This window comes from Argiope bruennichi, chromosome 3, assembly GCF_947563725.1.
Source record: "Argiope bruennichi chromosome 3, qqArgBrue1.1, whole genome shotgun sequence".
In the NCBI taxonomy this organism is placed as follows: domain Eukaryota; kingdom Metazoa; phylum Arthropoda; class Arachnida; order Araneae; family Araneidae; genus Argiope; species Argiope bruennichi.
The window spans coordinates 123,926,535-123,951,259 of NC_079153.1; the positions used below are offsets into that span (position 1 = coordinate 123,926,535).

Consider the following 24,725-nt stretch of genomic DNA (forward strand, 5'->3'; position numbering starts at 1 on the left):
AGTATTTCCATTTGCTCAGCTTACTTTATAGTCTGGCACGTGCAAGTGCGATCGAGGAATTTTCTATGCCTTTAAATAAAAGAATAATCTATACTTATATATAAAGCTCAATGTGTGTGTGTGTGTGTTGGCGCTCTACAGAAAATACTATTTGACCTACAGCTACCAAATTTGCTACGTGTATACGTTGGAGGTGAGGAATGTACAAATGGGGTCCCTTTTTTTGAAATTTTAATTATTAATTAAAAACTAACTTTCCCGCCAAAAAATCCTTCCATTTTCCCCACCGCCAAATGAGTAAGGCTTCAGTTTTTTTTCCCCAACAGCAATGAGGCTAGAGCTAATATTTTTAGGCCGATTATTTCAAACGATTCTGCTTATTTTCTTAATGTTTTATGCATTTAAAATTAAACATTGTTAATTAATCACTCTTTCAGATTCATTCTGAAGTACTTTTGAATTAAAATAAAACAGATTAAAGGAAATTAAAAATTTCTAATCTACATAGCGTTACCCCAACTGGCGTAGAAAAATTCACGCATTTGCATTACCGTAACTGGCGTTGAAAATTCACGCATGCGCATTGTATTCTGATTGTTTACATTTCAACGGAAGCGGACTCGATTTAAATTATTTTTAGGTTAGTTGTATGCTTTTGTAATTAAATTGTATTTATGTTAGTTTAAGTTCATCGTTTTTTAAGTAATTTTTTAACCTGTTTTTGACCGATTATTTTAAACGATTCTGTTTATTTTCTTAGTGTTTGATGCATTTAAAATTAAACATTGTTAATTAATACACCTGCTCAAGATGAATCTGAAAAAATTTTGTTAACAAATTCTTGAGATATTACATAAATTAAGAAAGATATTCTTTAGTGCCCATAAGGTTTAAATACTCAGTGACTCTATTTTCAGTAATCATATTACAAAAAAATGCTTTGTTTCAGTAACAAATATTATTATATTAATTGCAGATTAATCCTTTCCACTTTAATTTAAAGCATAAATTCTACGGGAGCTAAGAGAAAATTGGAGAGATACAGATTACGTTATGACTGAAAACCTTTATAATATTCTGAGTGAATTGGAATTTGAAGTTTTAAAATATTTTAATGAAGAAGCTATTAAAGTAGGAATTACATAAAATAGTTAATTATTAAAATTTTAACGAGCATTAAGATTGGCGAACCGGCTGGTCGCCAAAGGCGGCTAGTAAATTTCATAAATCTGATTTTTAAAAATTAAATTTGATGAAGTAAAATAAAAAAATAAAAAATAAAGACTCGAATTTTTAGCTTCATCCATCGACCATAGCGAAAAAGTTGATTTACTACCGAATAAATTTCGCTTCTGTGACGCTTACAATTCTTTTACTTTTGTCTCTTAACTATAACTCTTCTCCCGTTGGTGTAACATTGAATGTTTTTCACTTACTCGAGAACAGTGAAAAGAATGGCAAGAAGTACGTGTGATATATGACAACTAAAATCGTTCCCAGAACGAACATTCCGTTGATGACGGTAATTTCAGAACTGCTGTTTTTCTCCGTTTTCAAAAACTTCCTCGTGTTATTGTACAAGGAGAATGCAATGAGAAATTCGACGAATTTATCTGAAACAGAGAAGGAAAGTAGAATGATTTAAATCATTATAATGTTTTGCCATTATTGTTTTACTAACAGAAAATTTGCGTTGTAACTATTAGGCTAGAAAAAACGACATTTTCCGCATGACCAAACAAAGTAATGATTCGATATTTGAAATTATTTAGTGCATTCGAAAATGTTTGTATTACAATTAAATTTTCATTTAATTTTAATACAAACAATTTAAATTAAATTAAACAATTAATACAAATTAATTGTTTAATTTCAAAGCAGCGATGCATGAAGTAATTTCCTTCAAATAATAGGCTTCATTTTAGAAGTTCTCGATTATTTTATGTTCACTAACACTAATAGTTTTGTAATAGATTGGAATAAAATATAAATATTCTATGTTTTATTCTCATTTCACTTCATGTAATCATTTCAATGAACTTATTTAAAACAGAGAAGGAAAATAGAATTATTTTTTAAAACATAAATTTTTGCCTTTATTGTATTTTTCATTGTAATTATTCTACAATTAGGCTAGATAAAATAACATTTTTTGTATGACTGAACAATGATTCAATATTTAAAATTATTTAGTGCTTTAAAAATTAATTTATATTTTCTTATTTAAAAGAAATTGGAATTGTTTCGAAAGTGTTTCCATTACAATTAAAAGTTGTGCACTTTTTAACTGATAAGCCTATTAAAGCAGCGATGCGTTAAGTAATTTCCTTTACATAATATTTTAGTAGTTCTCGATTATTTTATGTTGACTAACACTAATAGTTTTGTAACAGATTTAAATATAAATATTAATCGTTTTAGCCTAATTTCGCTTCACCTATTTCAGAAATTGTTGTCTCAAGATAAAAATTTACTTATTCGATGAATCAGATTAAGAAAGTAAAAAAAAAAAAGAAGCTTACCTTTTCCTTTTTCATATTCTGTGCCTCTTAAATGCTGCCACCCATCTGCAATGGTGCCACACAATACAAGGGCAGCAAGTAAAGCTAAAACACCCCTGCGAATATAAATACTTGATTTTTTTCCATGCAATTTATGTGAAAAGTATTTATTCTAATATATCTGGCTTATTTACAAATCTTGATTAAAATTTAATCCAACTTTATAATTACAAAGATACTAACATACATTTTCGAATTCAGTATAGTCCAAAATATGTAGTTATATACGAAAAACTATGCGTTAAATAAACTGTTAAGCAACTTCTTTGCATAACATTTAAACTTGCTAATTAAACAAAGAAACAATACAATATTACTTAAGTTGTAAAAGAAAAAAAATACTCACAGAAAGACCATCTGATGGATATTAACAGTTTTTTCACTGCCATCTTCGCAGCGGAGGACACTTAGGGGAACAAAATCAATCGGAACTAAAAAAAAATATCAAATGCATTGTTAAAGCAATATATACTGTTAAAATATTTCAAAAATTACTTTCTTCAGAAAGCCATAAAAAGTAAGAATTAAAATATCCCTAACCCATGCTTTGTAGGACAAAAACATTCTGAAGCAAATGAGAAGAAAATATTCTATACTCGACTTACACATTACGGTATTTCATAATATAAAGAAGATAATTGAACTTATATTTAGGAAAAGGGCCTTTTCCTGTTAACAAATCAGATCTAAATTTGATATAGATCTGCAATTTTAGCCACCAAGGTAGCACACCATTTTTTTTTAATTTGTTGTATTTGTAATAAGGCGGCGCTATATGATATTTCGAAACTTGACTCAAATGTTTCCTCCAACGATTGAGTCAAATGATTCGGCAATTGTAGATACAAGCTACTTTTAATGTTGAAAATTTGATCGAATTAAACTTGATTCACCATTTAACAGTTTGGGTTAATGGCGGAAGATGTTATTGCAGTTGCTGATGCAGCGGTATTGGTATTACTATGTTTCAATTTTTAATTCAAAAAAATATTTAAAGAAAATCTTAACAACGTAACCACCTGATCAACTCGGTAAAACTGAAGATAGCCCATACTAGTGAACGATTTACTATGAATGTTCGAGACTTCCTTTAACTCGGATATGAAAGTTTAGCAACCACTAAAACATTTCCATTGCGACAATTTGATACTTATTTTGCCAATTTGAGGTAGCGCTTAACGGAGTATTGGAACTCGAAAGTCCTTTATCTCCATACCTAATAATGCTAGGAAAGAATAGCATAACAAATGCAGTTACATTAATGAATAAGTTTTATAACGATAAAGTTACAAATGTAATTTCAAAGAACAGGAATGATAAAAATTAAGAACAGTGGGGGTGAGGAGAAAGGTGAGCGAAAAAGAAAACAATAGGGAGTAAATTTATAGAAAAATATTATCGGCAAAATCAACCAGGATGAAGATGTTATGCCAAGCACGCTTATCATGAAGCTCGTTATTCAATCTACTTGATGCTACAAGCTATCAAGCATCCAACGCTGGAAGACATTCCTAACATCGTGTAGCACCAGTTTTTATTGTACCACCAGTTTTTAATGTGCAAAAGCAGCAATCTACGCTTTTTGAAAATTTATGTCGATCGGCAATATTAGTGTAGAAATTATATATTGAAATGCATCCATATGTTTCATTTTTGAGTTATCGCACGTACAAACATATAGGAAAATAAATGAACACAGTATGCATCGATACTGATAGACAATCTACCTCATGATGAATTCGATCTAAAATGTGACGCATATCTAATTCTGACAATAAAACAGCATGCTAAATTTCCTCTCTCTAACTTTTGCATTTTTTAATTGTTGTGTTTGTTCAAAGGCATTCGGAAGGACAGACAGATTCCCACAGGAAAATTTTGTCCAAAATTTTTTAGACAGTAATAATTAATCAAATATGATTACTTACCAAGTCCTAAAATAGCATTTAAGTCTTGGGGTGTACATGTCGAAGGAAGGCACACTCCAATGTGAAACTTAAAGTAATTGCCTGCGAAGTTTACTGCTGGAACCTCCTTGATGATCTACACAAAATTATTCAGTTTTGAGGTTACAAAAATTAAAACTGTCAGCTTATTACATAACTATGCATAAGTCAAACAACAAATTATTCCAATTTCAACCCTTTCAATCCATTTTTGCATCATTAAAATTTTAAATCCCATGTGAAAATGGTTCTTTTTACAATAATTCATTTAAAAGTAGGGTTTATTTACCGTATAAGGAATGAAGTCATATCTCCGAGATGTATATGCCCATTGGGGTGGAAAGGATTAAACATAATGTAGATATTAACTTAATAGCTCTTTTCTTACTGCCCGTTGTTAATCATGTTACTTAATAGCTCTTTTCTTACTGCACGCTGAAGTCGAGTTATGAGTTTTATAATACAAGAAACCTTATATTGATTATATTTCTTGCAAGATATTTCTTAGCGTTCTTATCGGAATATGACAGGAATGACTTATATGAATGTGACTTTTATGAACTTATATGACAGGAATGACTTATATGAATATTTATGTAACTTAAATGAATATTCAAAGAATATTCCAGTTATAAAGATCGTAACACAGCTGCAGATACATAAAATCTTAATACTATTTACAAGAAAGAATGATTCAGAGAAATAGAAAATACTATGAATTGGGATTTACATCAAGTAAACAAAATAATTACACTGGGATTGTTTGTAAAAATGGTAAATATTGAACATTAAAGCTTGTATATTTTAACAAGTTATGTTAAACTAACATGAAGTTGCTACAACATGAACACGTTGATGCTGATTCTCCTAATAAGAGGTGAAGAGATTAATAAATTCATATGCTTTGTATACAAAATAGCTAGAAGCGTATTAGCTTTCTTTTCGTTTCCAGAGGCATAGACTTTCCTCAGAGATATACATTGTAATTATATATCTTCACAATAGCTTTAGTTACTTGGTCACTTGTCAGTTAAAATATAATATGCAGTATACTCCCGAGCATCTGGCCTAATATGGCGGAAAGACAGGCTGGACTACAAAAAAGCCGGATATTCCGGAGTTCTATGAATCCATTTCTTTGCCCACCATCACCAGAAGATAAAGTTTTAATACCAAAACTCACGGTTATTATACATAATTGAGTATTAAACTTTCTCACTCTTTATTAAATACTAAGCCTCCATTTATCTCAATGTGAGGATATCCGTGGGCCAGTGAAACATAGAAGCAGTTGCCGGTAACGTATCGAGTTAAAATAATAGGCGCTGTGCGAGTAGTTTAGATAGGTTTATATATCGCACAGCACATTTCAAGAATTTATTAGAGAAAAAGTAAGTTAAAAGATATAAACTGTTCACATTTTAACATAAATTCTGTAATGCCCAACTTAAATGCAGGAAACATAAACAACACATTAACGCAAATCGTAGGCCTAATTCTTAAAACAATTGGCTCAAACTGATTTTATTTTTCATTGATAAACGATTAGACAAATATGAAAAGGTAATCATGAGATAAGAGCCAAATTGCAGTTTTAAGTTTTGAAAAGTCCTTAATAGATGATTTAATAAACGCCTTGCCTTCTTCATTTAATTACGATAAAAGAAAACTAGGCAGGATAGTCGCGAACCGGATACTCGAGAGTGTACTGTATTTACAATTATTAATATATGTACATGCAACTGCTACATTAAAATTATTTGTTCTTTAAAAATGTTATTAATGTTTTTACCATGAAATTGTAAACAATTTTTTAGTGAAGAAGAAAAAATTCCGATTGCATTCATTACAAGAAAATTTATCTCTCATGTATTCCCTCAAATTTGGTAATTTTTCCACAAGCTTCTTTTTTTAAAGTCAAACTTACTAACTGCGCAGACTGAAAAAGATTAATGGTAATATGTGTTAATGTAAACAAAATTAATGCATACTTTTACACAGTTTTTCTCTCAACACCAATAAATTTTTTAGAAATTATTGTATCTAAGTAGACTTTAAATGCTTTTTAAACTTAAATTGATAACCCCTTGAGTGTACTAAACTTTCACAAAGATTAGAATTCGATGAAAATTGACGCAATGCCGGATGAATGGTGCTTACCTGAATATAAAGAAAAACACATTCGATATCAATTTTCCAAAAAGACAAAACGTTACTAAATTATAGAAAAGATAAGAAAAAAACTAACACTAAATCATTCTTTCAACATTGCGCTTCAATGATTTTATACAATAACTTATTGTATTGAAAATGATAAACGGTGACATCTGATATAAGTAAAGATTCTATAGAAATGATAGATTTAATCTTATAGAAGTGATTAGATTTAATTAAGATTAGAATGAACGAAAAGACTATTTCGATATTGAATTCAAGCTTGAAATTGTATTTTTTTTTTTTTTTTTTTTTTTGCGCGCCCGATTTGTCAGGCATAATATTGACCACAGAAAGAAGTAAGATTTAATCTTTTATATTTATCCCAAAAGGCAATCTTTGGGTGGAGAATTGCCTTATTTGATTTAGTAATATAATTATTCTCTCTTACTTACTGATGTTTATCAAGGATTTCCATTTGAACATTATATCAAATTTATGTGTTATTGATGTCGATCTGACAAATTTCGAAATTTTAGCTCTGTTTGTGCGGCGTTATTTTTTTCTATGGATTGATTAGAGTGGCAAAATTCTTAAATGGATCAAATGTTCAAAATTTTTATGGTATCTTCAAATTTATTTATAGTATTTTAAAATTTAAGCTTCCTTTGTGTAGTTTATGATATAAATTAATATGCGTGGATTTTTTGGATTCAATAAATCCAAATTTGAATTTCGGTGCTCAATATTAAATACGGGATGTCAATAATTTTAATTTTTGATATAATTACTAAGTCAAAAAGTTTATTAATAAATTTTTAATGAGAAAATATTTTGCGAGTAATTAAATAATACCTCAAGTTTATAGTAATGGTTTATTATTTTTATTCTTGGTATTAATAAACAAATAAATGGCAGAATATCGATAAAGTTTCAATATCAAGATTTCAAGAATTTGATTATTTTCTTGATTTTTAATTCAAATTTAACTTCAAAAATTGAAAAGTTTTTAATGATTCGTATGAATTTTTTTTAAATAATTAAATCCTTCCTAAATGTATATTATTTAGTTTTAAATGATTATAGATTAACGATTTTCTACAATAAAAATATTTCAATTGTCTCGATTATTTTGATATGCATTCAAACTGACGACAGTGACCCTCCAGAAACTTTCTCGCATAATCTCCAGTAAAGTTTTTATTTCCCTTTTCTATTCTTCCATAAAATTGGACAAAACCGTGAATGCTGTGACTGCTCAGATATTTATTTCCAGAGTTGCGTGCTTCATAATTTAATAAAAGAAACCAATTCTTATGTATTATCATGCCAAGATCGCTCACCAAATTTCATTTACCTAAATTGCCGTGTTTTTGAATTTCCATTTTTATATACTTGCAAAAGTGCTGACTGGCCAATCCCTTGATAGATTTGATTCCGAATTCTATAAGATTCTAGATATGCAATTTAGATTCTTAATTTGTGAATTAAATTTTATCTATCTTTTTTGTTTTGTAATTGTCGTGTTAAGTTGTATTCGGACAGCCAGACTTCTTCTGGTTGGATTTCGTTCAAAATTTGATATGAGTCTTCAGATTTGGTAGAAAGCTCGTACAGTAAATTTCATACATCTAGTCCAAAGCATTTTTAGTTATTGTGTTTACAGACAGTCAGAGTGACAGGTAAACAAAATTCAAAATGAGTTTTATGGATTTAATTGAAAATTTACCGAAATCTCGATTTCCAATTTCTTGACAATTACAATACTTGCATTTGATACATTTCATATACAAAAAAAAGTTAGTTAAAGGTGGGACATGTATTTATAATCAACAAACTATAATAGTAACACATGGAGAAATTTTAACTTATGGAAGTAGAATTAAAATGAGTTAAAAAGCGGAGAAAACATTGAGGTTTGTATAGAAAGGAGCTATAAGGAAAATACATTCCATGAAGAAGTATCTCAGCTATTTGTTAAGATAATGATACTTTATTCCTTATTGTATGATGAAATAAAGGAAACTGATTTCTTACGAAGCAAAATGAAATTTAACTAAAAGTGTGAAGATTTACGGTTACATTCAAATACCAAAGGCAATTTTATAAGCTTCTAATTAAGCACTGAAATTCAAAGAAAAACATTTGCAAATACATGATTCAAACTCTACGATAATATCGTTTTTCTAAATGCCATTGTTAGCAAGAATTACCTCAAATTCTTAAAATTCTGTATTTCTTGCCGGAAAGAGTGATTTTGAAATGAGATCCTTTTTGTTGACAAATGCACCCTATGAATAGCATTAATCGAAAACTATTTTTATTTAGGCCAGGCCTTGTTTGAAACAGACATTTTGGCAAGAAAACAAGGAAAACGGAGAGAAATAGTTCTCTTAAATTTTTTTATTGTAATTCATTGTTGTTGTTTTCGTATTTATTTATTTTTTGAATCATTCGTTTTATAAAATAAGATTAACTAGCATATATGTTCCTTATTAACTATTATTATTAATCAATTTAAGAAGAATTCATGTCCAGACAGTCTTTTATTTCATATTTTAACCATTTCGTCGAAAATGGATCTTTAAATAGCTGATGCCTTTCTCTTAAATGATATCCAAAAATTCCCATGTAGTAGGGACAAAAAGGGGCAAATGCCCAATAAATGAGAAGGCAAACGCGATGAAAAGTGATAATTTTTTATTTTCCATTTGTATTAACCCTTTAAAGGGCCATTTCTTTCTAGTCATATTATGTTTAAATATTTTTAGGCTTGAAATTAGAATAAGAAAAGGGATTCATTTAGCTTATTAGATAAATTTAATTTGATTCATTAATTAATTTGGTTAATTAATAATTAAGTAACAAATCAAGACACGTCATTTTGTGTAAGATAAAGAACTGAAACATCTAAGTTTCTGTCTTTCTAAAAAAATGTGTCAGAACTGATGCCAACCTACATAATTTCATACAAAGATTGATAAATTTGGTGGGAAGCATACTTCCCACGGCCCTAGAAAGGTTTCAATAAAAATGTCATTAATATGATAGATGCTGTTTTATCTATACAACATAGAACCAACGAAAATTTAGTCTCTTTAAAATTTTCTTGTGTAGTTCCTAATAGAGATGCCGTAATCCTTTCTCTGATAAATAAATTACGGACTTTGGAAAAAGCTGTGAATGCCACAGAAAGATTTTCATTTTCTAGAGGTCTGTAAATGAGCGCTTTGTGTTACGTAGTATAGTCAAGAAAAAAGAGTATGAATTTTGTACTCATTGTTGCTAATTGATTCAAACCGAACATTTGCGCAGGAGTACAGTTTTAATAACAAGAATATACGATTTTTTTTTATTTATCTTTGTCGTTGGGGTTTTAATTTATGCGTTTATACAAATGAGAATGCGAAGATCGATAGACGGTCAATCCTTCTGACGCATTTAGTTCAAAATTTGACAAAAATCTACATTTTAGAGGCTAAATCTGTGTACTGAATTTTACCCATACAACTCTTCTTCTTCTATATTTCAGTTTTGTAGTTATCATGTTAACTTATATTCGAACAGTTCAATAGACTGATTTCCTAGATTTCGTTCAAAATTTGATGGAAACTTGAAAATTCGGTGTAAAGACAGTATACTAAATTTCAGCCGTCTGATTCAAAGCCTTTTTGAGTCACTTTATTCACAGACAAATAGACTGATTTCCTAGATTTTGTTCAAAATTTGATAGAAACTTGAAAAATCGGTGTAAAGACAGTATACTAAATTTCAGCCGTCTGATTCAAAGCCTTTTTGAGTCACTATATTCACAGACAAATAGACTGATTTCCTAGATTTTGTTCAAAATTTGATAGAAACTTGAAAATTCGGTGTAAAGACAGTATACTAAATTTCAGCCGTCTGATTCAAAGCCTTTTTGAGTCACTATATTCACAGACAAATAGACTGATTTCCTAGATTTTGTTCAAAATTTGATAGAAACTTGAAAATTCGGTGTAAAGACAGTATACTAAATTTCAGCCGTCTGATTCAAAGCCTTTTTGAGTCACTATATTCACAGACAAATAGACTGATTTCCTAGATTTTGTTCAAAATTTGATAGAAACTTGAAAATTCGGTGTAAAGACAGTATACTAAATTTCAGCCGTCTGATTCAAAGCCTTTTTGAGTCACTATATTCCCAGACAAATAAACAAAATTCCAAGAATGAGTTTTTCTAACTCAAGTGAGTTTGAAACATGGCGATTCTTCAAAATCTCGAATTTAAATATTTTTGTAGATTATACTTCCGTATTGTATACTTAGTATACTAGAAAGTAATGGTTTTAAAAATGTAAAGCAAGTCTCCTGAAATTGCATGCCATTTATAATAATTTAGCAGAAATCATGTTTTAGGGACATTATTTAGAAAATTTCTATACTGATGAATTCTATTCTTCAGTTATTTAGGTAAAGTATATAAAAATAAATACTTTAACCAAGTATATTGTAAAAGCAAAGTGATATTTTATCAGATAATTTTTAATGTTTTAAATTAAAATTAACTTTTAAGATGCACATTAAGTAATCACATTTTCTTCATTCTTCACAAACATAGTAAACATAATTCAATGAAAAGAATCCATAAATCCCATAAAGTTAGAAGAAAAAAAAGAAAAAAAAACTTACATTCCCAATTTTTCCGAATTCTGTGTAGTTAACGTAACCATTGCCGTAATCCTGCATGGCTTTTAGGATTTTCGGTGGAAATTCAGCAACTACAGTGCAGTATTGCCCATGGTAAAATTCCTCTTCCTTCGTTTTGGGGATATCTCCTTTTTTATTGGATGAAATCGCCAGACACTCGTCGTAATCGCCCATCACACCGAAAGATCCCCGAAGCAAGCCAAACGGGGGTTTGGCCATTGAATCCAACACTAGTGAAAGCAAATAAGTTATTAAAACTTGACTTTCGTAGTGAAAACTTTTAAATGGATAATACCTACAATGCGTATATATTTAAAATCTAGCATAAAATAAGAAACACCATTTTATTTTAATAATTTGCTTGTTCTTTCTAGACGTCTGTCTGAGGCACTTAAATCTAAATACTTTATCTTCTTACTTTACGGAAGTTTAAGTGTTATTTAAAATTTTAATCTTACTTTTACAGAAAGTAATACAACAAGTTTTATTTTTTTTTTATAACAGTAGGAAATTTTATTCAAAAATTCAAATTTTTTGCCTCGTATAAAAAAAGCAATAACAAATGGTTTTGATCAAACTGTTTTCATTTTCCTAATCGTTCATTGAATCATTTTTTTCCTTCAATCATTTATCTACATTACAAAATGTATATTATGTTGCCCAAATAATTTGATAAACTCTGGATTTTTTTTTTATGTGCACTATTCTGAACAGAGATGTTTTAATTTGCTACTCATATGCAAGTCTACAAGGATTATTATTCCTTTAGAAATTCGACAGTAAGAATCATAAAAACAGAAAAAAGTACTCATATAGCCACTCATTATGATACTCGTATTAAATCTCACACAGTGCTTTCTAGAATCAGGAATTAAATATGATCGTTCAAAAAACAAGCCAGATACAAGAAAATTTTAAGTAAATAGAATACTAAAGAAAATACAACTAGAATATATATAAAATTATCTTGAGATAAACAATAGAACGAAGGTTTAGTTCAGTAAATTGCAAATTGTATGAACATTTAAATCTCTAGTTTATAAACAAACTTTTAATTCATTTATATGCTTTAAACATTTCTTTGTATGAATAATAAAATTACACAACAAATAAAAAATTAAAACTTGCATCGTTTATTGAATCTGGGAAAACATCTAGATTAGTAGAAAAAATTAATTCTCTACTAGCAAAAGTTTGGAAATATGTTCTAAAAATTACATTATGCCTAAAATGAAACGAAAATGTTAGAACTTTTTCGCGGGTAACATTATAAGTGCAACAGAACGTTTTAAAATGATTTTTTAAATGAAAGAATGCATAAAAAGAAAAAGATATGCAACTTTTTAAAGAATACCGGAGTTGATGCGTTGAATAGAGCAAATGAACTAAAATTTGTTTCCATTGTTTCTAATTTTGTATGGAGAGCGCAATGCAACACATACGCATAAAATAAGAGTATCTTTAAATACGCACTCATGTGTATTAAAAAGCCGGGTCTTTATAATTAAAGAATTGCTCAATCTAGATCAAGCCCATTAAAGATCAAAACTACTCAAGTGGAAAATTTTTGAAACCTTTGAATGAAAAAAAATCCTCGATTATTTTTCATCTACTATATTTTTTGCAAGTATGTTTCTTTTCTTTTTTTCACTTGATGTAATTGCTTGTATTGTCTTTTGTGTAATTCATTTCGAGAAAGTTTTATTGGAATTTTTTTTCTAAGCAACCATTGTTTTACATTATTATCAAAGGAATATTTTTTGTAATGTTTTTCTTCAAAAAAGATTTCCAATTTAGTATATAATATAATTTTCGCCAATATCTACTTATGAACTATATCATGTCCTTTATTTTTTTTTATTATTTCAATGTATAGTAAGAGATTTAAGTATCAGAAAATAATTTAGTAGCTTCACATGTTTAAATAAATAATGCGAAAAATACAAGTTTTTTTTTTTTCATCGTTAGGGATTTGGAATGAAAAAAGCAAATAAATTCAAATAGGGTTTTTGAAAATGAATAAATATGAAAACATTTTAGAATAAATTAGACACTTTCTTCTCATGAGACCATAATTAAAATTCTTAAAGTTATAAAATTTATACGTTGCAATAGTTCTACAGACTGAACCAATAGCAGCAAAAGATATATCCACGAGAAAGTTGAAATTAGATGTATTAATTGTGATGACAGAAACTTATCATTGTGAAGAAGATATTACAACATTGTGTTACTTTGATAAAGGTATTTCTGTAATGAAAATAAACATGTGTAAGCTATTCTTTTAACAATTGGTTATCAGCAGTTTGATTTTCAGCAGAGTAATTTTGGAATTTGTTCTCAGAAGTATTTATGAATAACATATCGATATTACCATTACAAATATATTCTGAAAAATCATGGTAGTTTTAATTTTGGTAAACATATCGATGGTAAGAAATTATTTTAAGTAAAAACCAAACAAATAAAGAAAGGTGTTTTTTTTTTCAAATAAAAAAAAATTTAAAATCTCGGAACAATTTATAATGCCACAGGATTTGATTACATTACAATGTGCAAATCTAAACAGCAGTACCAAGCATACACGTATATCATCGTTTTGAGAAAGATATTCGGATTTAACAGCTAAAAATAATGAATAGATGGTTTTTATAAAGATCCACTAAAAGCAAAATTTGCTTTTTGCTCTTTTGTAATAAACATGTGGTTTTTTTTTATTATATTAAAATTCTTTCTATTGAAGTAGTCAATCGAACAATAATTTTAATTTAATGTGTTATATTTAAGATAATCTGGATTTATCAAATGACGTTTAAAGCTTAATATTTTAGAAGTGATCTTTAGGAGCATTTGACTACGAAGCAATATTGTTTATTCATTGTTGATATTTTAAATATATATTTGATTAGATTGTAGTTGCGTTTATATTTAAAAGAAAATGAACTTTATTGCTTTTTTCATCTTATAGTTGTGAAAAGAAAAGTGATATATCAAGAAAATTTGGTATATCACTAAATAATAAAGTAAATTAAATATATTAAACTTTAAAGTTGATTCTGGCAGTCATGAAAATAATTTAGCCAATATTTTTGGATTTGTCAATCTTAAATCCTCATTATACTATAAAATCATTATTGAATGAAATAGTTGAGAATGTGTTCTATGTTATCTTTTTTCTTAAATTTTGCGTTCTGATTTTGTCTTTAAACTTTTAGTACCTAAACACGGCACATTTCATTTCATTAAATTTTAAGACAAAAAGGCAACATCAACAACTTACAAAAAAAAATGACATGACAATATGAATGTGTTCCAGTTATCTTTTTTTCTTAAATTTTGCGTTCTGATTTTGTCTTTAAACTTTTAGTACTTAAACACGGCACATTTCTTTTCATTAAATTTTAAGACAAAAAGGCAACATCAACAACTTACAAAAAAAATGACATGACAATATGAATGTGTTCCACATGTAACTTTCTTTCTTGAGGAATAGTCACGATAAAAAATTAAATTGATCAAAGACACCTAAGATATCTTTACAATTTTTGAGCGAATCCTTTGACTGTAATTTTTACTTTATTCAATTTTAATTTTTGCGTCAGATTAAAAATAGACAAATAATTATGAGTATTATTTGCAATAATTTTTATTTATTGTTGGCTTTTATTTTGTTAATTAATTCGTGATCAATTATCTAAACGACTCCTATTACTTCTGATTATTTATGTCTGAAACTTTGAATTAATTTCTTTTCCTGTTTGTTCTACATTTACAAACTCTTGTAAAGACAGCTAACATCATAATTATTGCTTTAAAATTCAATTATATTTTCCATAATCGATCATTGTTTGCAGCATGCTGACACGAAAGACAGCGGCAGAGGGGAAAGTTAAGAAGCTGGACAAAAGATCAATGCATTAGAATGCAAATAACAATGCAGAATATTCTCGGCTTCATTTCGACTGATTTGTTTTCTCTTGTACTTTCTTATGAAGAAATATCACGCCAAATGCATGAAATGTTTGCTTTGAGTATATGGAAGGTAAAGGAAGCAAATCATGCACTTTTTATTCTTATATTAGAATAATGTGCCGTTTACTTCTCGTTTTTTCCCCCTTTCAAAAAATGACATGACAAGAAAGTATGTGTGGAAGTAGAAGTACTTTGCAAGTAAATATATAGTGAAACTTTTAGGATATATATAATCAGAAAAAATTCAGATTGATAACAATATGAAAGTTATGTGATGTATCGTTGTGCTGAATAAAATAGTTCTAAATTTTATTGTAATACATACTACATGCATTTAAGCAATTCAGAGATTTGAAACCAAATGAATCTTAATCATCAGAAATCTTACATCATTAATTCTACATTAATCTGATGATAATGTCGTGTCCGCTTTACAACGGGGTGCAGTAGCTTCTGAGGGTAAAGACCCCTGATCACCAGAAGGCAGAAGTCTGACTTCTAGCTCATATGATGTCATTTACATACTCACTTTCAAGACCTCTTTTTATAAAGAGGCTCTTTCACACACCTCACACAGGGCAATGAAAAGCCAGGACTCGAACATGGGTCTATGTCTTCAAACCTGCACTTTGCTTCAACCAAAAATGTGTTACATATTATTTAGTCGACAGGATTCGAAATCCATTACATATTATTTAGTCGACACGATACGAACCTGTCTGGGGAAACCCCAATTAGAATTAAAATCACATTACATATATATATATTAAGGTGGATTATTCTGTTGAATCGTTTTATATTCATAATATGATCCATAATAGTCCTATATTAAAATAATTAATGTTATATCCCTCATTCAAACCGATATTTAGATAAAATGCCTTCCAATTTTAAAGTCAAAAGTAATTTATAAATTTTTTCATTTACTTTCAGATTATTTTTTATTTTCTAATTTCAGTAACCTTTAACATATTGTTTGGGTTGGATGGTTAGTGACATTTTCAAAAAATACACCGACAACAAATAAAAGAAATTGCAATGTTTTCAAAATAGCGGCACGTTAGAATTTCTGTCTAGTTGAAAATTATGGAAAGGAAAAATTGGGGGGGGGGGGGAGGTAAAGATCCGTTTTTATTTATAATTTCTGTAATGTGGCATTTTTTATGTGAAATATATTAAGAAAGAGAATTGGTAACGCTATTAATAATATTAGACCATAAAAGGATATATGAAAGTTGTTAATTTTGGGACTTTTCTTGATTAGACATTTTCAGGTATATAAGGAAAAATGCCTTTATGCCTAGGGACATATCCAGATAAACTTCTCAAAAGAGAAATACAAAGCAGGAGTAACTATTTTAATATTATATTTATATTGGTTGATAGATGATAATTTGAAAAGATAAATTTCACCCCGATGGTCATTAAATAAATATGCATTTCTCTTAAGGATAACTTTCGATTTTCTGCCTAACGCTGTCTGGAACTATTTTAACTCACTTTACTATAAAATCACCAGATTAATGGCCAGGTGGTAGTAAATTTCTCATATAAATTAAATCCACACAAAAATTTATATTGAATACTACTGGTATCTGAACTATTGGTACCTGATAAGCGCAAATAGATTCTACAGAACTGTTTTCATCCTACTGAAACTCGATACGGAACACAAAATTCTCAGAAATGAATGTAACTGTTTCTGCGAAGCCTTCGGCGAAACGTAATGGTCCTATAACATGTTTCTCACATCACTTATACTCTGTGATTAGTGCTTCGAATGCTACTTTTTACTTATATATTCTGCTCATCATGATTCTTTCCGATGTAAATTGAAGTGGAATTCCTCCGAAGCTTAATGCGACGAAATAATTGACTTCATGAAGTATGGTAAGTTGTTTTGAAAATGACCAATATTCGTTACAAAGATAAACTTATATTTCATTGAATATAATACCAACAGTTTGATGATTTTTAAAACAAGATTATGTTCATATATATCACTTAGATTAGTTCATATTGGAGTTACATACAATCCAAAACTATTTCAATCGGCGTAACATTCTTTATAAGTGTAAAATACTATCATCCCAATTTGATTGTTTCTGTAAATAGTGGTCTCCTGCAAACTTTCTATCATACTCCTCAATAAAGGTATTATATCCTACCCTCTCTCATACAAGAAGCGTGGGAAATGGGCAAAATCATGGACCAGTGCTGTGATTCTTATTTTTAAAATCCAGCATATGAACGTTTTGTACTATAGTATAGTGCGAAAAATTAAATTTGCATCTTAGCTACCTTTCTATCTATCGATTGAAGGTGAAATTTTATATGGAAATGCAAATTTAGCAATAAGCTTACATAATAAATAGCATTTATCTAAGTGATATTCTAGAATTATCATGTTTATATGTATGCTAATGTACAGACCTATCGACGGTTAATCCCTTGACAGATTTAATCAAAATTTGAATTAGATTTACACTTTAGATGTTGATATCAAGTTTTATGCATCTAATTTGTTTTATAATTATTGTGATTAATACACGGGTAGACAGATAGACAGACTTTACTTGAATGTGTTTCGTTCGAAATTTGATAAAAATCTACAAATTTGATGTAAATATCGTAGAGCAAATTTCATAAGCCTAGATCAAAGCATTCTTGATTTATCATGTTCAGATAGATATAATTTCAAAAATATGTTCTTCGAATTCAGAAAGTTTAAAAGCGAGGAGATTCGTCAAAATCACCATTTCAAATTTTTGATGATTTTGATGCACTTTCTTAATAGGAGGTGTTAAGAAGTTCTCCCCCCCCTGTCCGGATAGGGGGGGGAGAACTTTCCATGAATTGTAAACTTTATAACAGACGAATAGTATTCTTCAATTAAATTAATTTTCATAAAATCTTTAGACCAATCTCATGAGATCCACACAGACAATATGATGCGATTTACAGCTAAAAATAAATATCTCTTGAATTCTAATATATGTAAAACTTAATTAATGTTTTATTTCTATTGAATAATATTGACTTTTCAATTTTATTATTGTAAATAAATATACATACATAACGTTAGGATATATTTTATTTGTGCTTGAAATCAAAGGGTAAATTATGTTTGTATAGATTGTTTTTCTCTTTCACTGATATATATTTATTCATTCCATAAATATGTTTCGAACATTTTAGCAATCATTAACACTTCGTTGTAAAGCATGGAAAATAAATATGCATTTTACTTCTAATATTAATGTTCATAATTTATTATTATATACCCTGAAACAATCTAAATGCTAATCAATTATACAGCAGCCAACATCCGTATTCATTTTAGTAAATTCTCTGTATCACATGAAATTTAATGACAGATTTCTGCTTGCTTGATAAATAGAAAAATAGAAATAATTAAATAAAACTATTTTTAAAAAATTATATTTCCAAATAAAAATATTGAATCATGACTTACATTTGATTGCGGGAAGTTTCAGCCTCCTCAAATCAACAGAAAGTTTGATGATAGTGGACATACACGACCCGGATATGTTTACGTCGGAATTTCTCACCACATATGGCAACAGCATTTTTGTAATTGAAGAGATTAGTTTTTCTGCTTCTTTTTCAATTTCTTTCACTGATTTCGGCTCAATAATTGTTGTATTCAACACAGAAGCCTGAGGCATCACGGCCGGAGCGACGGGACGATAGAACCCCACAAGGAGCCACAGTAATACGATTATCAACATTATTGTAAATTCTTGGACAAGTCCCATTAAATTGTTCAATGCTTCTTTAGACTAATCGTCAAGTTTTAATTAGAATTCTCCAGAAAATGATTATGGTAGAAGCTCGTACAAATCTAAACAAATGAAAAATGAAACCACATTCTTAATAATTTTAATCTAGTGTGTCACCATAAAAATAAATTCTGTGTAATTGCTTTAAATTTGAATAAAATATGCCGATAAAAAAGTGTTAATATAAAGGTTGGTTTGTTTTTAATATTTTGCATTTGATTAATGTAAATATTAGAGAAGCATTAAGTAAGTATTTGCACAAATATATTGAGCAATTTAAAAAAAAAGAAAAAGATGATTGAATTTATTATTTACATCGGTAAATTTAAATAAGTTAATTGATTTTATTATTTGCATTTTCTTTTTGACTTACACGTGATTAAATATTATCTTATATAAAATACATTTATTTTAAAATAATTTAATTTGAAAAGAATGTATACGAAAGATATGTGTCATAAATTAGTATTAATTTTATAAAATAAATAATATACAATCTAGTACAATAATTAATATTTTACAGGAGATAATATCGTGCATTTACAAATACCATGGTTTGCGTTTTGTGAGTAGACATAAACGAAAAGATAAAACTAAAGCTCTTACAATTTATTATATTTAAAAATGTTTAAATTAATGAAATTATAAATAACGTTTTTGTAAATTAAACTTATTATTATTGTCAAACTTTATTTATAAAATATTTTATTTCTTTTATATTCTTAAAATACGAAATCTTTTTTTAAAATTTTATTAAAAAAATATTTGCTCATAAAATCAAGTAAATTCTTCTAGCTGTTTTTTTTTTCCTATAAATATTTTTAATTTTTTTAAAAATCTTTTATAAAAGTAAAAGAATTTATATTTATAACAATTATTGAATATAAATATAATTAGTACCTCACTATTATTAATATTCACACGTCCAGAAATTATTCCAGCTCGTTCCCACGATATTTTTCAAAAAAGAACTAAGAAAGAAAAGCAGGTATCATTTAACTATCTGCATGCCAAGATTCACCGCTGAATCTGGCCACTACCAAACCACTCTATTCCATCAAGCGAGAATAACAAAACTGTAGTTAAAACATCGCATATTTTTGGTTTTGTTGTGTGCTCGGTTTCGACAGCTCGTGACGTAGCATGCCTCGACCGCTTTGTAAGCCCGACCATAGGGGAAAGTGTTACATTCTCAGAAGGGAAAGTGACAATTGTGGTAAAAGGGGGAGAGGGAAAACGAATCAAATTACCTATTTTCGAATCTTGGCCACCACTTTGAATGTTCACACGCAATCGTTTTACGTAGCCTTGGCCTCTACGGTCCAATGGCTTAAAGGAAAGAAGAGTTAGGTTTGGGGAAGTTCCGCACGTGGTGCATTGTCTATACTCGATAAAAAAAACATTCCGATTTGAACTTCCCTTTTAGGGTGACTTTTGGAATTTCTTTTCTTACGTAACTCAACAGGACCCGATGCAAGCCCGAAATTGTATATTTTGAGTTCCGAAGGTCATTTCAACTCTTATAAAAGCACCCAAAGTAGTGCCCATCAAAATTAAATGGAATATTTCTCTCCTGTTATTATGCCCTCTATTCGCTTTTTGAAGACCAAATGTACCCATTTAAATATTTTGAATTTGTGTTCATTTTGTCTGGATCTTTTCATTGAGATATAGTTTTGTCGCCATCTCCTAAACAAGGCCGCTCTCCTTGTTAAGGAATTTTCATGGTGCTATAGGCAAGGTATGCAATGGCATTTCAGTATGGAGTTTCTATGAATTTAACACCAAGTTATGAGTATGGAATTTCTATGAATTTAACACCAAGTTATGAGTATGGAATTTCTATGAATTTAACACCAAGTTATGAGTATGGAATTTCTATGAATTTAACCCAACACATAAAAATAACCCAAAAAGGAAAGGGAGATACACTTTGCAGAATAAACTAATAAAATAGATCATTATTTCAGAATTTCTACTTCCGATCTCTTTTTAAGAAACTATAAAACAATATCTGTTTGATAATAGGAATTCATATGGTTAGGACTCCAAAACTTGAAACAGAGTCAAATATCTGATTCCAATATTTGGTCTTGGGGTATTTGCCGCTAATGAATATTTGGGTTATTTTGTCACGAAATATGATCCGTTTATATCCTATTAAAATCATTTTCATATCTCGTCAACTTCAGTATGTTTTTTCCTGTGTCATTAATGTCATCGGACATTATGTTTCTGACCGTAGAATTATAGCTAATTTTATATTTTTCCTCCTCTATTTAATTTAAATGTCGGAGCATTGACTAAAATTAAATAGCAGATAAAATGAGTCAGAATCCATTTTAATAAACCCAACCTCTTTAAAATTAAACTCAACCTCTTTTAAAACCCAACCTCTTTTAAATTAAACCCAACCTCTTTTAAATTAAATGCTAACGGATATAAAAAATCCATTAATTTTGAGCAATATTTTCTGCATTAAAAAAGAATGCGTTTCTTTCCAAGATATCATGAAAATGCAAAACAGGAACAGTAGCAGATTTAGGTATTTTGCTACACTAATCAATGCATAATATAAGACTCCTCTTTCAATAAGCTGATTTAAATAGATTTCATATTTTAACACATCTTTAGCATGTTAATGATTAATTTTATAATTTTTTTTATCAGTTTTGTGAATATGTAATTTTTAATATATCTATTATGACTCCAGACTGCCCGAGATCCACTTTTGTGCTTAAATTTATTGAAGTATGATGTTTGGTGCTTGTCTTATAAATTATCTAATAACTAATAAAGAAACACAGAGGAACTTGACCAATTTAATGATGATGTCATGTCCGCGTTACCACGGAAAGGAAGTGCAGTAGCTTCTAAGGGTAAAGGCAAGACTCATGAGCACCCGAGGGCAGAAGTCTGACTTCTAGTTCATATGAAGATGAAACTCACACATTTGCTTGCACAGCCCCTTTTTACAGAGGGGCACATTCACACTATTGAGCAAGAGTGATGAATTTGAGGCATAATAGTGAAATGCTTATTATTATCTGTGACTGTCCAAGTTGAATGTTATAAGGTTCAACTTTAGACTTTGCTAAGAAAATCCTAAATATGATTCCATATTTTTAAAAATAACCCGTTCATTTGATTATATTTAAATTTTGAACAACAGGAAACCCTGCATGTGTTGTAATCGAAATTATATATAAGAAAAATCTTATATTTCAATCAAATGTGTTTTTTATATATTTCTGAAGTTGAAGTAGAAACAAATATTACTTAAATCATCAGTAATGCCCTCACGGCATTCATCTTTGTTTATTTACTGTTGATTGTAAAGGTTTCACGATGAAAACAAGAGAGAGAAACACAATTTGTTATGAAACTAAAGATATATCCAAAGAAAGAATTATTCCTCCGGGCAACTGTAAAGACGAAAAAAACTCTCTTCTATTAAAGATAGATCTAAATTGGGGGAGGAACGAGATTAACGTCACGGTTTGGAAAAGTAAATTCAAATTGTTGCATAATCACGGATGGAAAAGCTAAAATTATTACATAACCGCTTGTTAAATTTATTTATAAAATTAGTCATATTTCTTTCTTCCTTATCTTGTAAGCTTTATTTAATCTCTTTTATTTTTCTAATTAGACGCCTAATGAGCTTTCAATGCAATATACGGTATATAATCAAATTCAAAATTAAATTATCCTTATAATACATTATAGCGGTGAGTTCAATTAATATAATTTTTATACTGCCTTTTATGGCTGTGAATTGATTTGTGGCTTTTATAATGTATGCTTAAGATCGTGATACTAAATCACGAAATTCTTGAAAACTTCATAATTTATTTTTAGAAATTTTTCGTTGCCATGTTTAATCATTATTATGTGTAGAGATTTTCTTTTTGTATTTTTTGTTTAATGATTATTACAGTGCCATGAGCTCTTTTGATGTTCTTAAATGAAAGATAAAGAATTAATGCTTAGTTAAAAGTATTGCTAGACACATAACAAGAAAATCCAATTTTCTAAAAAAAAGCAGTTAACAAATTGAAGGTTAGCATATTAATAAAGGACTTTTTATCTTTATGGGAATTTACATGTCTTACCTGGGATATAATATGAGCGGTCAAACAAGTTTCTAAGTATTCTAAAATAATCACCTAACCATTAAAAGTTATTTTTCAAAAAAATTATCTGCTCTTTTTCCTTATATATTTTTTTTTTTTTACTTTCCGGCAAAACAAAACGTTTACGATGGTCAGATCTGTATTATTTTGCTTATATATATATGTTGTGTTTTTCAATACTATCTATTTAAAAAGTCTAGGGGTAATTTAGTGAGTTATTTTCGAAGATTGTATAATACTTATTTCATTCTTTTATGCCAGAGAAAAAAAATTCCCCACTTTCTTTTTTTTTCTTTCATATGCAAAGCAGGAATTTTGTTTCTTTTTTTTTTTAATCTTTGTATGCATTACATTTTTATATCTTTGTATTACATTTAAAATAAAAGCTGAAAAAATACATGTTAATTAAAATTTATTCAAATCGGAAGATCAAACTTTTCTCCTATTTAAGTTTATATTCATTTCAATAATTAAATACTTTGTTAGTTATTTTCAAATGTTAAAATCGTTTTGATAATAGTAGCAAGCCTTTCATGTGTAAAAGAGTGTTTTGCTTCTTTTATTCACTTTATATGTAGATATGGCACTGCTAATAATAATAAGGAAGTGGACAGTTCTTTTACTAACTTTTCAAATTGAAACTTATCTTTTAAATCGTTACACTGACAACAAGAGATTTTATTTAAATAAATGTAGTGTCAGTTTTGTAGTCTTTTTTTCCCAGTTATATGTATCACCGCACTATGTTATTATTGAGTTTCTAATTCATAAAATCAATAGTAATTTTTCATTTTTATTTTCTTTAAGCTGCTAAAGATTTTGTCCTTCTTGCTTTGTTTTATTTAGTTAGAAATTGGTTACAAAATTTTTTTAACACTGTATTAAAAACGGATAGAAATTCACCTCATTGCTCTCTGTCGGTTTTTCTCATATAATTTAAAAACAAGAAACAAAAAAATTTATATATTTCCGATATCGCAAGATTCATCTAATTTCTCTTTGCATAATCTTTTACATATCTCCGATACTGCAAAATTCACTTCATTTCTCCTTGCATTTCACAGAAATGCAAAACTTTTGTGACTGGTAAAGTGAGTATCAGAATACAACGCTTTTCGTAATTAAAAGTTAATTGTGGGTTTAATACGTTCTTTGTATTTCAGGGCTCATTAAGCTGTATAATGTTAAAATCAATATCAACATTCTATGACTGATATGAAACAAATGAAACATTGGTATGACTTCATTAGTCATGTACTATTTACCTTCCGGTAGATGTTTGCTCTTATTAATTCGTAGTTTATAGTTAATTAATTAAAATTACAAAACTCTGTTCTGATTCTGGACTTTATAACAATCCTTGTAAGAAATGAAATGTTGTTATTTATTTTGTCCGAAGTATTTCTTCTGAGAATGATTTATACATCTTGTTTGAATCCCAATGCTTTTCAAACATTAATGTGA

The 24,725-nt window shown here is 28.7% G+C and overlaps 1 protein-coding gene across 1 annotated transcript in view; it reads right to left on the bottom strand.

Moving 5' to 3' along the window:
* LOC129962511 (nose resistant to fluoxetine protein 6-like) overlaps positions 1-20,213 on the bottom strand; it is a 45,619-nt gene extending 25,406 nt beyond the window's left edge. The window contains exons 1-7 of the mRNA XM_056076257.1: positions 20,026-20,213; positions 18,798-19,187; positions 11,333-11,580; positions 4,490-4,604; positions 2,908-2,992; positions 2,523-2,617; positions 1,437-1,613 (exon numbers count right to left, since the gene is read on the bottom strand). Coding sequence (XP_055932232.1) covers positions 1,437-1,613; positions 2,523-2,617; positions 2,908-2,992; positions 4,490-4,604; positions 11,333-11,580; positions 18,798-19,101 — 1,024 coding nt within the window. The 5' untranslated portion in view covers positions 19,102-19,187; positions 20,026-20,213. The remainder of the gene's footprint in view (positions 1-1,436; positions 1,614-2,522; positions 2,618-2,907; positions 2,993-4,489; positions 4,605-11,332; positions 11,581-18,797; positions 19,188-20,025) is intronic.
* Positions 20,214-24,725: the final 4,512 nt, after the last annotated feature.